The 13,924-nt window shown below is 38.1% G+C and overlaps 1 protein-coding gene across 1 annotated transcript in view; it reads left to right on the top strand.

Moving 5' to 3' along the window:
• NEB (nebulin) overlaps window positions 1–13,924 on the top strand; it is a gene marked incomplete at both ends in the record, with an annotated part of 225,065 nt that overhangs the window by 133,237 nt on the left and 77,904 nt on the right. The window contains 10 exons of the mRNA XM_079710699.1: window positions 581–784; window positions 1,621–1,725; window positions 2,613–2,720; window positions 4,332–4,643; window positions 5,460–5,663; window positions 6,387–6,491; window positions 7,083–7,190; window positions 8,037–8,348; window positions 10,383–10,586; window positions 10,937–11,041. Of these exons, the coding sequence (XP_079566825.1) occupies window positions 581–784; window positions 1,621–1,725; window positions 2,613–2,720; window positions 4,332–4,643; window positions 5,460–5,663; window positions 6,387–6,491; window positions 7,083–7,190; window positions 8,037–8,348; window positions 10,383–10,586; window positions 10,937–11,041 (1,767 nt within the window). The remainder of the gene's footprint in view (window positions 1–580; window positions 785–1,620; window positions 1,726–2,612; window positions 2,721–4,331; window positions 4,644–5,459; window positions 5,664–6,386; window positions 6,492–7,082; window positions 7,191–8,036; window positions 8,349–10,382; window positions 10,587–10,936; window positions 11,042–13,924) is intronic.

Below are 13,924 nucleotides of genomic sequence, written 5' to 3'. Positions count from 1 at the left end.
AGGGGGAGCCAATCACATTGTTAAAACAAAACCCATATTTAGGAGTTATGTTATGGGAATCAAAGAACATAGATGAAGAACTCTACTTAGGTCATGTCCTCCCTGGCCTAGATTCCAGACTATTTTCTTCATGTCCTTAGTACTGTCTGGCAATGAAAATATATTTCAAACAAACATAAATTATCTGAACATTTAAAAAATAACTGCCACTGTTGTACTATATCCAAAACACTAAACAGAGTTTCATCCTATTACAGGATGAAAAGGAAATGAGATTTGACAAAATATCTTTAAATTGTTTTTCAGTTATATAATTTCTTTGAAATATCAAATAATTACCATGAAATTTAGCATTATTACCATTTTCTCCTTATTCATGGCTAGCATAAAAAATTATGCTTTTACAAATTACTCTGTCATGGATTTTGAAACCCCTGATTCATGTGAAATCTCAGGTCCTACTTTTTTGGAACCACCATCTCCTGTGCTTATCAACCCCTTAACCCTGTGAACTTACTTTCCAATTAAGGGATGCTATGTCTAGCACTTGGAACAATATTTCTGTCTAATGTCTCTGTAGAATGTGTACAAAGCAGACCTGGAGTGGCTGCGTGGCATTGGCTGGATGCCAGAAGGCTCAGTAGAAATGACCAGGGTGAAGGGTGCTCAAGACCTGCTGAATGAAAGACTCTACAGGACACGCCCAGAAGCCTTGAAATTCACTTCCATAGTCGACACGCCAGAGGTTGTCATGGCAAAAGCCAATTCTCTGCAAATGAGTGAGGTAAGAAACATCCTACTGCCAGGCTCTCCTTTAGCAGGACTCTCTTCTCAGAAGATGCCACCCAAACGGAGCATCTGTGGATGAAACAGAGAAAGTAGATTGTTTCTCTTCAAAGACTTAAAGTGCTTGGAGCAACTCTAAGAATCTCTTAGTTTAGTTTAGTGAAGGCACATGCTAAGTAGAACTCTGACAAATGCCAACCCGCCTTTCCCCTACCTCACACACAGACTTGGAAGCACTAAAATGAAAAATGTCACTCCATTACAACTCAGGAAAGCAAATACTTATTACAAAACCTGTGGCATAATGCTACACGGTAAATGGTAGAACACTGTATTAGGGTTCTCCAGAGAAACAGAGCTAATAAGAGGTATGAGAGAGAGATTTATTTCATGGAATTGACTCACATGATTGTAGAGGCTGGCAAGTCCAAAGTTTGCAGGGTAGGCCAGCAGCCTCAAGACCCAGGCAGGAGTTGCAGTTCAAGCCCAAGGTAGTCTGCTGGCAGAATTACTCTTGCTCAGGGGAGGTCAGTCTTTTTTCTCTTAAGGCCTTCATCTGACTGAACAAGCCCCCACATCACAGAGCATTATCTGCTTTACCCAAAGTCTACTGGTATAAATGTTAATCTGATCTAAAAAATACCTTCACAGAAACATGTAGAATAATGTTTGACCAAATACCTGGGTACGCTGGCCTAGCCAAGCTGACACAAAAAACTAACCACTGCAAACATATAACAAAACATTTTCCCAGGTTAAATAGTTGCTAAGGCTTAATGTTCAGATATCCATCTCTATTGCTGTATTAAAATAATATTTTCCTTCTCTCCACAGAAACTATATCAAGAAGCCTGGAATAAAGATAAAAGCAACATAAGCATTCCTTCTGACATGCCAGTCATACTGCAGGCCCAAATCAATTCCATGCAAATCAGCAATGTAAGAGGCATAAATATGAAGTGTAAATGTCTTTATGGGACAATATCTGTCAGCTTATGGGGTGTGTTATAATGGACAAATTACCTGCCTTAGAAATGTTTACAGCTTTGGGTGCTAGACACTTCCTCTTTGGCTACCATTCCCAATGCAGTATGAATGGAAATTCTCTTTCAAACATTAGTTTAGATACATATCTGCGCCCCTGCACTGCAAGAGGTGGGATACCTGAATCTCACTGGTGTCCTTCTTTCAAGCTTGAAATCATTGTCCTATATCCAACGTCCACAGCTCAATTTCATTGTATATTAATTGAGAGTAATGAAATCCCTAGTAAAGTGACTCTTACACAAGTAAGTATAAGAGATAACAGTCTCTATTGTCTTTATAGGTTCTTGGTTGATCCAGAACTTTCTTGTTTGACATTTCAAGGCCATAAGAAAAGTCAAACTTTTAATTATATGCGAAGTGTAGGATAGGTATGATATCTATGTCACATCCCTTTAGCGGGACCTTTGAAAAGTCAAAGGGCAACATTGGGAAAAAATCTTATCAAGTCTTATATGGTAACTTGATGAAGGTTCTCTAGGTTCACAGTTGATTCTTAGTTCCCATTACTGTATAGTGGGATATTTTCACATTGTCCTATATTGTGGTGAATGCAAATAATTCAAATATTAGTAGATTTAGGTGTTTAGCTTTAAAATTGTAGTCACAAGTACCCTGCACTCCACAAAGTAAATAGGCAATAACCAAAAGGACTCAGAAGCGACTGTTTTTTCTTATGCTGCCTTCATTTACATTGTGCTTTGTGATTCATATCATGACTACTTTGAATATGTCTACTGATTTTCAATTCTTGTAAGCAAACCTGTGTTTTCCCTCAATAGAAACTCTACCAGAAAGACTGGGATGAGGCCAAGCAGAAAGGCTATGACTTGAGAGCAGATGCCATTGAAATCAAGCATGCCAAAGCCTCCAGAGAAATCGCCAGTGAGGTACAGCTCCTTCTATTTCCTTGTGGATTTTCTTCTCTATACAACAAATTGGGAGAATATTTTTCAAGAATTTTGATTTGGTTTGATTTTTTTTTATTCTATGCAAACAATTGCATTTGCCTTGTGCTAAAGACTTTATTTTAAAATATTAAAATGGGATGAAAAACACTGAGGTAAACATAGGTGAAGTATATGTGTAAATAACTTCTAAGCTGTTTCTAAGTAGAAGTAAAATATCATTGGGGCTTCCCTGGTGGCGCAGTGGTTGAGAGTCCGCCTGCCGATGCAGGGGACACGGGTTCGTGCCCCGGTCCGGGAAGATCCCACATGCCACGGAGCGGCTGGGCCCGTGAGCCATGGCCACTGAGCCTGCGCGTCCGGAGCCTGTGCTCCGCAACGGGAGAGGCCGCGGCAGTGAGAGGCCCGCGTACCGCAAAAAAAATCATGAAGATCTATACCAAATTCTTGGGAAAAATTCAGGAACCAATACAATGTGATTTTATCCTCCAAATCTTTAGGACATTCTCCATAAATATAAATCACAGATGAAAGTTTTATACAAGACTTAAGACCGAGATCACATTTTATATACAAGATTTTATGCTGGAGGTGTATGTATACTCCTCTGAGTAACCCTTTGAAGTTCATTTAACAGTAGTTTTAAAACGTACCAGCAGTCAAAATAATTATTCTACCAAGGCCCCCCAGCTCCAAATCTTTAAACTACCTTTGTTCCTTTTCTTCAAATTCTGCTCTAGTTTTTGTCTTAGTATCCAGCTGTCTCTTCCTTCTTACTTCTCATTTTTATCTCTAAAAAGGCATAGCCAATCCATAGTATCTGCCTTATTCCCAGCTCTCTCTCTCTCCCTTTTGTCCAAACTTTCCTATGTTATCCAAATATAGGAAAGAAACAGAAATGATCTTACTCTTGTCCTAAGACACTGAGAACAAGTGTGGAATAGGTGGAAACTCTTATCCACAGGCCTTTTTTTGTCATCTGCTGATTCAAACCAACAGCCTTGTCTTCCATTCCTGAAACATGCTCCTTTCTTGTCTGTCTCCAAAACCACACATATGATTTTTTCCTACCTGAAGTACCTTCAGTACCCTTGGGGACCATCTGACCTAATTTCCACTTGCCAGGCAACCTTAGGGGCAATGATTGTCCCCACTGTGCCTTACTTTTCCCATTTGAAATATGTGATAATACTAATATCCACATCATAGAGATGTTCTGAGGATTAAATGAGGTTATAATTGCCACGATTCAACTATTTTTAACCAAAAAATTCAGCAATTTCATATGAATCAACCTAATACATTTGAGGCACTCATAATAGTGTCTGACATATAGTGATTGCTAGTAAATGTTAGCTATTATTTTTTTATTACTCTTGTTCACCATACTATTTCCCTCCTGATTTGTTCGTGTCCTCTGTGAAATTATCTAAAATAGCCCTAATTTCCTTAAAGTGAACTAAAATATATAATAACTACCAATTTGAGCCAATTTACATTAAGGCTAAAAAAATATTCCAAAACCATTTAATGAAAAGTCCTCTTCATACATTATGTCCATATGTCTTTTTATCTTATTTTTTACAACTTTAGTACAAATACAAAGAAGGTTACCGTAAGCAACTGGGCCACCACGTGGGTTTCCGCAGCCTACAAGATGACCCCAAATTGGTATGGTGTATACATGCTTCCAAGATCCAGAGTGACAGAGAATACAAGAAAGCTTATAAGGAGTCTAAAGGAATCCACAGTACGCCATTGGACATGATGTCCATTGTTCAGGCCAAGAAATGCCAGGTCCTGGTTAGTGACATTGATTATCGCAATTATCTGCACCAGTGGACGTGTCTGCCAGACCAGAATGATCTGATCCAGGCGAAGAAAGCCTACGAACTGCAGAGCGATGTGCGTATCCTGTCTCCAGACTCTTGGGGAGATGTGTGTCTATGTGTTTAAACACAGAATATTCCTTAAGGATGTAATTTAAACAGTAATCTTAATAGAATCTAACATATTCTGTATTTTTCTGTAGAGTTTTTCTGAATATTTTCTATCTTATAGAGGATTCCTTCTTATAAGGCCTTATTCATCAGATGAAAATCACTCTCTTATTCTATGTAACTAAGTAGAAAATTTCAATCCCAGTTGTCCTGATCCATTACATTTGCATGATCAGGTATCTAAATGTCAGAAACAGATGTAAGCATAAAAAAATGTTGGATTTCAAGTTTATCTGACACATATAGGAAAAATGTGTATATTTATATATATATTTAAATAATATGTTTAGAGAGAGAGAAAGAGGAGAGGTGTACATAGATGTAATTATGTATTTTGCTTTTCATTATACATGCTTCTAAGAAACTTTTTCTCCCAAATTCCTACAGAAGTTATCCCCAGTGGCACATAAAAGGCAGATTTCAAGTAGTGAGCACAGAAGCTCAACCTTGCATAAAAACAAAATTATGTGCCATTGCTGCCTGTCATTCCACAAGTGCTAGTTGTTAGCCCTGCTCCAGTTCCTGTAGGATATTCTGAACTTCTCCCAGAGATGTGTGCCAGAGATGTAACACTCAAATATTAACATCTAATGTTGATCCTTGAGTTTCATGGGACTGGCCACCCAGCTGGTTTAAGTAGAGGTAGTGTGTGGTTTGCTGGCATCATGCTCTAGTAGGCAAATTGACTCTTCTGTACTCTGTGGTCCTCTCCTTCTTGTAGAACATGTACAAATCAGACCTGGAATGGCTGAAGGGTATTGGATGGTTGCCAGAGGGTTCCGTGGAAGTGATGAGAGCAAAGAATGCCCAGAATCTCCTGAATGAAAAGTTGTATCGCACAAGGCCTGAGACCCTCAAATTCACCAACATCGTTGATACCCCTGAAGTTATTATGGCAAAGATCAATGCTGTACAGATCAGTGAGGTAAGTCAATTGATGCTATGTTCAGACACATGGAAGAAGTCTCAATAAAAATTATAATTGTGAACTTTAAACTGCTAAAACCAGGATTAGAATCTTGAACATTCATGTATCCAGATAGAATTTCATATAGCCCATCAATTAACAGCATCCACATTTCATTTGTTTAGATAATTCTTTGGTCAATGTAAGTGTGGTAGGCATCTTCATGTTCCATATTCTCTGAAGTACACCTTGAACACATTTTGTAGACCTTGCCTGTAATACAGGTCCACCAGTTAATACAATGATCACAAAACCGCCACCTTTTTACTGCTATTCAATGGTGAAATAAGTTGAAAGGTCCAGGGGCAGCCCCAATATTAGACATTATGACAGTTATTTAGGCCAGGACTTGATTTTCAATGTGGATTATCATAGTCACCTGCAATGAGAGCTTACCTGCCAGATAATTACATGTTAATAAATAGAAGAGGATCTATTTACTATCATGTTACTATCATGTTTCTGACTCATTTTACATTTATATTATAGCACACATGAATGTATTCTTCTTGCTGAAGTCACTTTTGGCACCTTCTAAATAAAAACACAGATGAAAAAAATGTAATCTCCACTTACATCTGAACACATCCAAAGAAAACCTTTAATTGTACCTATAATTTTATTCATGTGGTAATTGGCTTATTGACTCATCACCGATCCTTTGTTTTTCATTTTTACCAGCCACTGTATCGTGATGCCTGGGACAAAGAGAAGGCAAATGTGAATGTACCGGCTGACACTCCATTGATGCTGCAGTCCAAGATCAACGCCATGCATATCAGCAACGTAAGGCCCTGCACATCCACTTGCTTCACACAGTGTTCTCTGCCTCACCAAACCTCTCGTCAAAATGCTCCAGAGAGCATTTAGCAAAAGGCATTTCCCTAATATTCCTTTTACTTCTAGTCTTTAATGATAAGTGTCATTTGTGTGTGCTCGCACACCTACGTATGTGTTTATAATATAGAGACGTGTGTCCTTATCTTTGTTGGAAGGAAAAATGCGGTGGTTTATGCCAAACACGACATCAAAACATATATATGCATGTATAGTAATACTTAGTTCTCTTTTTAGTGGCCTATCATTGATTTTTTCCCTTTAAAAGCCAAACAATATGTATAATTTTTCTCATTTTCACATGATTTACTATCTTTTAAATTCCCTTCTTTAAAAAAAAGTTACTGGAAGAAAACTTTACTACATGTCATTAAAAATGTACTGGAGCTTAAATTCAGTATGAAACCAGTCTATTTTGTAAATCTTAAGGGGAGATTAATTTTTCAGTGTAACTGTTAACATATTCTTGAACATATCAGTAATGCTGACTCAGTAGCTCCCTCTTCATATTGACTGTGGCACTGCAATCTCCGTTTGCAGAAACAGTATCAGCAAGCTTGGGAAGATGTCAAGATAACCGGCTATGACCTGAGGGCAGATGCCATCGGGATCCAGCATGCCAAGGCTTCCAGGGATATTGCCAGTGATGTGAGAGCTCCTCCTTGCCTGGGGTTAACAAACACTAATTCATAGACACTCAGAGAGTTAATACTTTACTAATCTTTAATTTAATTCCCCAGGAATTATATCTAATAGAATGAAGGGCATTGTTACTAGTGTCTTGCTTTAAAATCCCCAATTCAAGAACAACTTTGACAACAATTTGATGACCCACTTAACTTCTCTGCTTGGTTCTGCTGTCCGTATGTTTAAGCACAGATTTTTATTTTCTTTTCAATATCTTCTCAATATCGGTTAATGCATAAACACTTACAGAGATCCAGTGGGTACAAAGAACTACTGTTTGCTGAAGTGAAGCATGCATAGGTGGTTCCTGTGATAATTTTATGCAGTACATGGACAAGCATTTTTAAAATAGTTACATTGGTTTTAATGTGTGCTAGAAAAATACTGATTTTTTTCCCATTTAAATAAGATTATAAATTTTAAAATAAAAATATTAAATAAGTTTAAACTTTAAAATATATTTATTTAGACAAAGAATCAAGTTGACAAAGTAACGTATGAAGTACAGGCGGTGCTTTGTGGCAAAACATGTGAGAATGGCAAACAGTGACTGAAGTCTGGGAAACAGTGGGCAGCCCTATATTGGAATCCAGAAGCACAATTCTTGCCTTTGAGGTGTTCACAATGTTTTCATGCTTACAGAAGACAAACCAATGTATCAAGAAGTATAAAACTTATAGTATGAATTCAAAGAAAAACAGTGCCCCAAAAAGGGTAATGTAAGGGAGATGGAGTTATTTGAGTAGGCTGTCTAGAAAAAGTGAGTTTGGAGAAACAATTCTTCTTTCTTCTGTTCACATCCACCAGTATCTATACAAAACTGCTTACGAGAAACAGAAGGGTCATTACATTGGGTGTCGCAATGCCAAGGAAGACCCTAAACTGGTCTGGGCAGCAAATGTGTTGAAGATGCAGAATGACAGGCTGTACAAAAAGGTCTACAATGACCACAAGGCCAAGATCACCATCCCGGCAGACATGGTGTCCATCAATGCTGCCAAAGAAGGCCAGGCATTAGCAAGCGATGTGGACTATCGCCACTACCTACACCACTGGTCTTGCTTTCCTGACCAGAATGACGTGATCCAAGCCAGGAAAGCCTATGACCTGCAGAGTGATGTAAGTTGTTGCTTGTGGTGCCTGAGGGGTGAGCTATTGCCCAGGAAGACAGCCTTCCACAGCTTTGCCCTGTTACTCCTGCCAGTGCTGAGGAAAATGCAATTCTCCCTGTCTAAGCACTTACTTCCCTTTAGTACTTTACCAAGTTTATTAATGATAAGCCTTAATGCTGGGCTTATTCAGAAGGTTTTCATCTTCATTGCTAGTGGTGCTACTAGAATTTCTCTATAGATTTGTTAATGTGTGCACTGTTTGTAGTTTATTAAACATAGGCATCTTCATGGTTCTTCAACTAAATGACAGGGGCTGTCTTCCTTGAAATTAATTTGAAAGGTTAGCAGCATGCTCCAAACTCACTAGTTTCCCTTAACTTGGTATTCTTCACAACATTTTTTAATTAATTTACCTAAAGTATTTTTAGATTTACTTATCTTTTTGCTGACTTAATCTTTTGAAAATGATGAATTCCATCAGGATGTTTGTTTCTTGTACAGAATTAATACCTTCTTTTAATTATCTGAACTTGGTTGCCTTAAGCTTCAGGAGATGCTTTCTCATAATGAATGAGTTTGTTATAGGAAAGTATATCCATCATTTGAAATGAATTGCCAACTGGTGGATTTAGTCCCATTTCTAGATAAATTCAGTCTCTTCATTATCCTGAACCACATTAGTATATTAAGGAATGCATATCAATCAAGTTCGTAAAGAATGAGGAAGGGAAGCTTCAAAACCTGTATGTAATCCTCTTCAAGAATCCCTTCTTCCAAATTTTGGGTATCCACAATACTTTACACACTAAAACATATAACATTCTTCATTAAGGTAGAAATTTCCCTGCATTTTCACTCCTCTTACTCTTTATTTTAGTTTGATATTTGTATCCTATTAAACAGTTATTAAAATACCATTTCTGAAGAACACAGTGGTTTTTTTAATGAAATTAATAGTTGGTGTTTCACACAGAGCAGTTATATCTGGTTAACCACTTAACATATACCTGACAAAACAGGTTTAGATAGCCAAGAAAATGCAAATTCCAATTCAAAGGGAAGTGCTATCTTGGAAAAAGAAAACTCAGTTGAGATCAAAATTGTGGAAGTAGGGATTACATTCTTAATTATCCCTTTAAAAGTAATTATTAAACGCACCATGTGCCAGGTCTTGTGCTAAGCACCAAAGGTACAATGGGGAATAAAGAACAAGACAAATTTCCTGACTTTAGGGAGTTCATACTGATAATAAGGAACAGATGTTAACTAGAGAATATCCATAAAAATGGGATGGCTGAGAAAGAATGATCATGGCTCTATGAAAAATGAGGTGGGGAAAGCTTCTCTGGGAAAGCACTGATTTAGGGGTAAGAAGGGAGAGCATAAGTTTGTTCCATGAGGAGGACACAGGGTGCATTCCTGCAGAATGACCAATGTATGCAAAAGGGGTGGTATGCAACCCACAAACTGAAAGGCCAGTGTGGTCAGAACACATGGGTAAAAGGGAAGGACATATAAAATGAGGCTGGAAGAATAGGTAGGGACTGATGCTAGACCATCATCACCTTCTAATCTATGTTAAGATTTTGATCTTTATCCTGAGACCAGTGAGAAACCATAGATTGGGGGGATGTTGTGACATCAAATCTGAATGGTGAATTTTGTAAAGATCATTCTGGCCGTTGTGTGGAGAACTTGCTGGAGAGCCTATTATTATTGCTTTAAAAGTCCACCTTGGCTAGTGTGATGATTACCAAAATATTCAAAAATCTTCCACACATCCCCTAAGCAAAGCACTCCTTCGGCATCCTTCTGCTTTCTAGACTATGCATAGGCACCCCAACACAGAGCCCCTGCCACAGAAAACAAAGTAGGACAAAACAGTGCTATGCATATGAGGAATTATTTTTGTCAGGCCCATGCTCGGCTTTATCATTTTTTGTGGAAGAGAAAATGCAACATGAAAAACTGCTTCCTTACTTTACCACGATTTAAAAAAAACCAAAACCCTGCCTCTCCTAACTTTGTTTTCTTTCCCCAGGCCATCTATAAGGCTGACTTGGAGTGGCTGCGTGGCATCGGCTGGGTGCCCGAAGGGTCTCCTGAAGTACTGAGAGTGAAAAATGCCCAGCATATCCTACAAGACAGTGTCTATCGGACACCTGTGGTGAAACTCAAGTACACAAGTATCGTTGACACACCTGAAGTTGTCCTTGCTAAATCAAATGCTGAAAATATTAGTATTGTAAGTCACATTTTTCTTCTATATTAAAATTAAGTTCATGTTATAGAAAATGATAAATAACCTGGTAATCCATTTGTAAAATAATAATATTGATGATAACAAAGATTTTAATAAGTAATATTGACACAGTTGTTTTATTATTGCTTACTAATTTTAAACCAAAGCTCAAAGTATGAATAAAAGGTATTAATACAGATTTCATCAAATTTGAGTAACTTATGTGAAAAGATTCTGGAAACTTTTACCTTAGTATGAAAAGATTTTGGATCAGAAAAATCGAAAGTTGTGCACTGCAACTAGCAAAATTACAAATTGTGAAGTAATTTTGTTATCATTGGTTCTTTCCATAGCCAAAGTACAGAGAAGCTTGGGACATGGATAAAACTTCAATCCACATAATGCCAGATACTCCAGAAATTAATCTCGCTAGAGCCAACACTCTTAATATGAGCAATGTAAGTACTGCAACAGACTCCCTTTTTGTTTGGAAATTCACCCAATTGGTATGAAGATATCACTAGGGAACCCTTCATAGCCAAGGAAGAGAAGATTGAGTGGGTAAGGAGGCCCTTGACCAGGAGCGAGGAGAGGGGCAGACCCCTGGCTCTCAGTCACTGGGCAAGGCCAGTTATGGTGAAGCAATGTCAACATGACAGAAGAGAGAAGAGAACAAGGACAAGAAAGATAATGAAAGAGGAATGAAGAGACACACAAAGAAGAAAGGGGAATTAACAACAGATTCAGACGAGCACAAAATAATTATGAGAGTTCTTTTCACAACTTTATACAAATTAATTTTAAAACCCAGGTCTAGGGCTTCCCTGGTGGCGCAGTGGTTGAGAGTCCGCCTGCCATTGCAGGGGACACGGGTTCTTGCCCCGGTCCGGGAAGATCCCACATGCTGCAAAGCGGCTAGGCCCGTGAGCCATGGCCGTTGAGCCTGCACGTCCGGAGCTTGTGCTCCGCAACGGGAGAGGCCACAACAGTGAGAGGCCCACATACCGCGAAAAAAAGAAAAAACAAAAACAGATCTATAGGGGGCTTTTAAGGAAGTTATAAGTTACCAGAAAAAGAATAAAAACACATTGTAAGAAATTAATATGTTATTAAAGACTGTCCTTCCTCCTCTCTGATATCAGGGTCACCCAGAATGATTTCATAGGGGAATTCTTTCCAAACCTCAAAAAATAAACAAACTGACAGAGAGCCTAATGAAACAAGGAAAGCCATCACCATTATCAAAACTTGTCAAAGATAGTTCCATGAGTGAAAACTGTAGACCAATAATAATGGGGAAAATCTTAAATGAAATATTAACAAATCAAATTCAGTAACACATGAATATGATATGATACAAACAACTAGGGTTCATTCAGGAATGCCAGGAGTGTTCTGTATTCAGAAACCTAATAATGTGATAAAACAAAAGAGAAAAATCGTATGCTCATTTTATTAGATTTAAAAAGACATGTGGCGGGGAGGGGGAAGGGTAAGCTGGGACCAAGTGAGAGAGTGACATGGACTAATGTACACTACCAAATGTAAAATAGATAGCTAGTGGGAAGAAGCCGCATAGCACAGGGAGATCAGCTCAGTGCTTTGTGACCCACCTAGAGGGGTGGGATAGGGAGGATGGGAAGGAGATGCAAGAGGAAGCGGATATGGGGATATATGTATACATATAGCTGATTCACTTTGTTATACAGCAGAAACTAACACATCATTGTAAAGCAGTTATACTCCAATAAAGATGTTTAAAAAAAAAAAAAGACGTGTGGGACTTCTCTGGTGGCACGTGGTTAAGAATCTGCCTGCCAATGCAGGGGACACGGGTTCGAGCCCTAGTCCAGGAAGATCCCACATGCCGCGGAGCAGTTATGCCTGTGTGCCACAACTACTGAGCCTGTGCTCTAGAGCCCATGAGCCACAACTACTGAAGCCAGCGGGCCTAGACCCCATGCTCCGCAGCAAGAGAAGCCATTGCAATGAGAAGGCCATGCACCACAACAAAGAGTAGCCCCTGCTTGCCGCAACTAGAGAAAGCCCCCATGCAGCAACAAAGACCCAATGCAGCCATAAATAAATAAATACTGATGAATAAAAAAATTTTTTTAAAGGCGTGTGACCAAATCCAATATCCATTCTTATTTTTAAAAATAAAATCTTAGCAAAATAAGAATAAATGAATACTTTCTTGTCATAACTAAGAATAAATCTCATATCAAAGGCCAGCCTCATCCTCAAGTAAGTAAGCTTCTCAGTCAAGTCAGGAATAAAACAAGAATACCCATAACATTACCATTTATTAATATTTGCTGGAAGTAGCTAAGTGATAAGCTTCTCATTCACAGCAAAATAATTACATAAGATTAAGTATAAGAGATAAATATTGGAAAGAACAAGGCAAAATTATCATTATTTGCAGAATAAATGATTACATGCCCAGGGAAAGGAAGAGTATCAACTAAAAAGTCTATTAGATAAAAAGAGAATTCGTTTACATGGCTAGCTTCACAGTTTAAGAAAGTTCAAGAAAGGTACCACCTTCATGGATCACAGCGATTTTTCTGTGTGTAGAACAAGTATGACCTTAGAAGAAGGATACTACCTTAATGCAGTCCACCATGGCTTGGAACTTTGCATCCTTCAAAAAATAATAAATCTTTGTGAGAGAAGGAGGCTTCCAAGCAAAGATTACTCGCCATATGCCAAATTGCACCACCAACTCTCTTGTAATGAGCCTCTTGGGAGCTAATTTTTTCCAAGGGCTGGGAAGAAAACAAAATTTTGAGGCATTGCTACATTTTTTTTTGGACCAGAATCAGTATATGGTGCAGCGTACTCTTATTGACAAGTGACTGGATGGAGAAACAGCCAGCTCTTCACTGCAGTGTAGTCTCCTCAGCCTCTTCCTTCTGAGCCATAGGTATCTTTGGCAGGGGAATTCTGGAAGTCTCATGTGCTCTCTTTTACATGATAAATTTCTCAGCTGGCAATATCAGAACCCTACCATTAATATCATGATATAAGCAAGACTAGTAATTGAAACTATGCCAAAAGTAAAGCTGTTAAATTTAGATATTTAGATACTAATGAGAATGACTTTTGTTTTGAAAGAAATCAAACATCCTATTTGAATGTTAACCAAAATATACACTTTCTTCATACATGATGTTGCCAGTAGTATAATCTCAATAAAATCCACTATTTTAAATTATTTCCATCATTTAGAAAGTACAACTTTTGCAGAATATTTGTATATCATTTTATGGGTAACCAAGAAAATCCATGTTAAATTAACTCATTTAGTCTTCACACTAATCACACGGGTAAGACTG

The sequence above is a fragment of the Hyperoodon ampullatus genome (genome assembly GCF_949752795.1).
Source record: "Hyperoodon ampullatus genome assembly, chromosome: 8".
Lineage (NCBI taxonomy): Eukaryota > Metazoa > Chordata > Mammalia > Artiodactyla > Ziphiidae > Hyperoodon > Hyperoodon ampullatus.
Note: the sequence above shows the minus strand (reverse complement) of the source record. Positions and strands in the feature narration are given on the sequence as shown.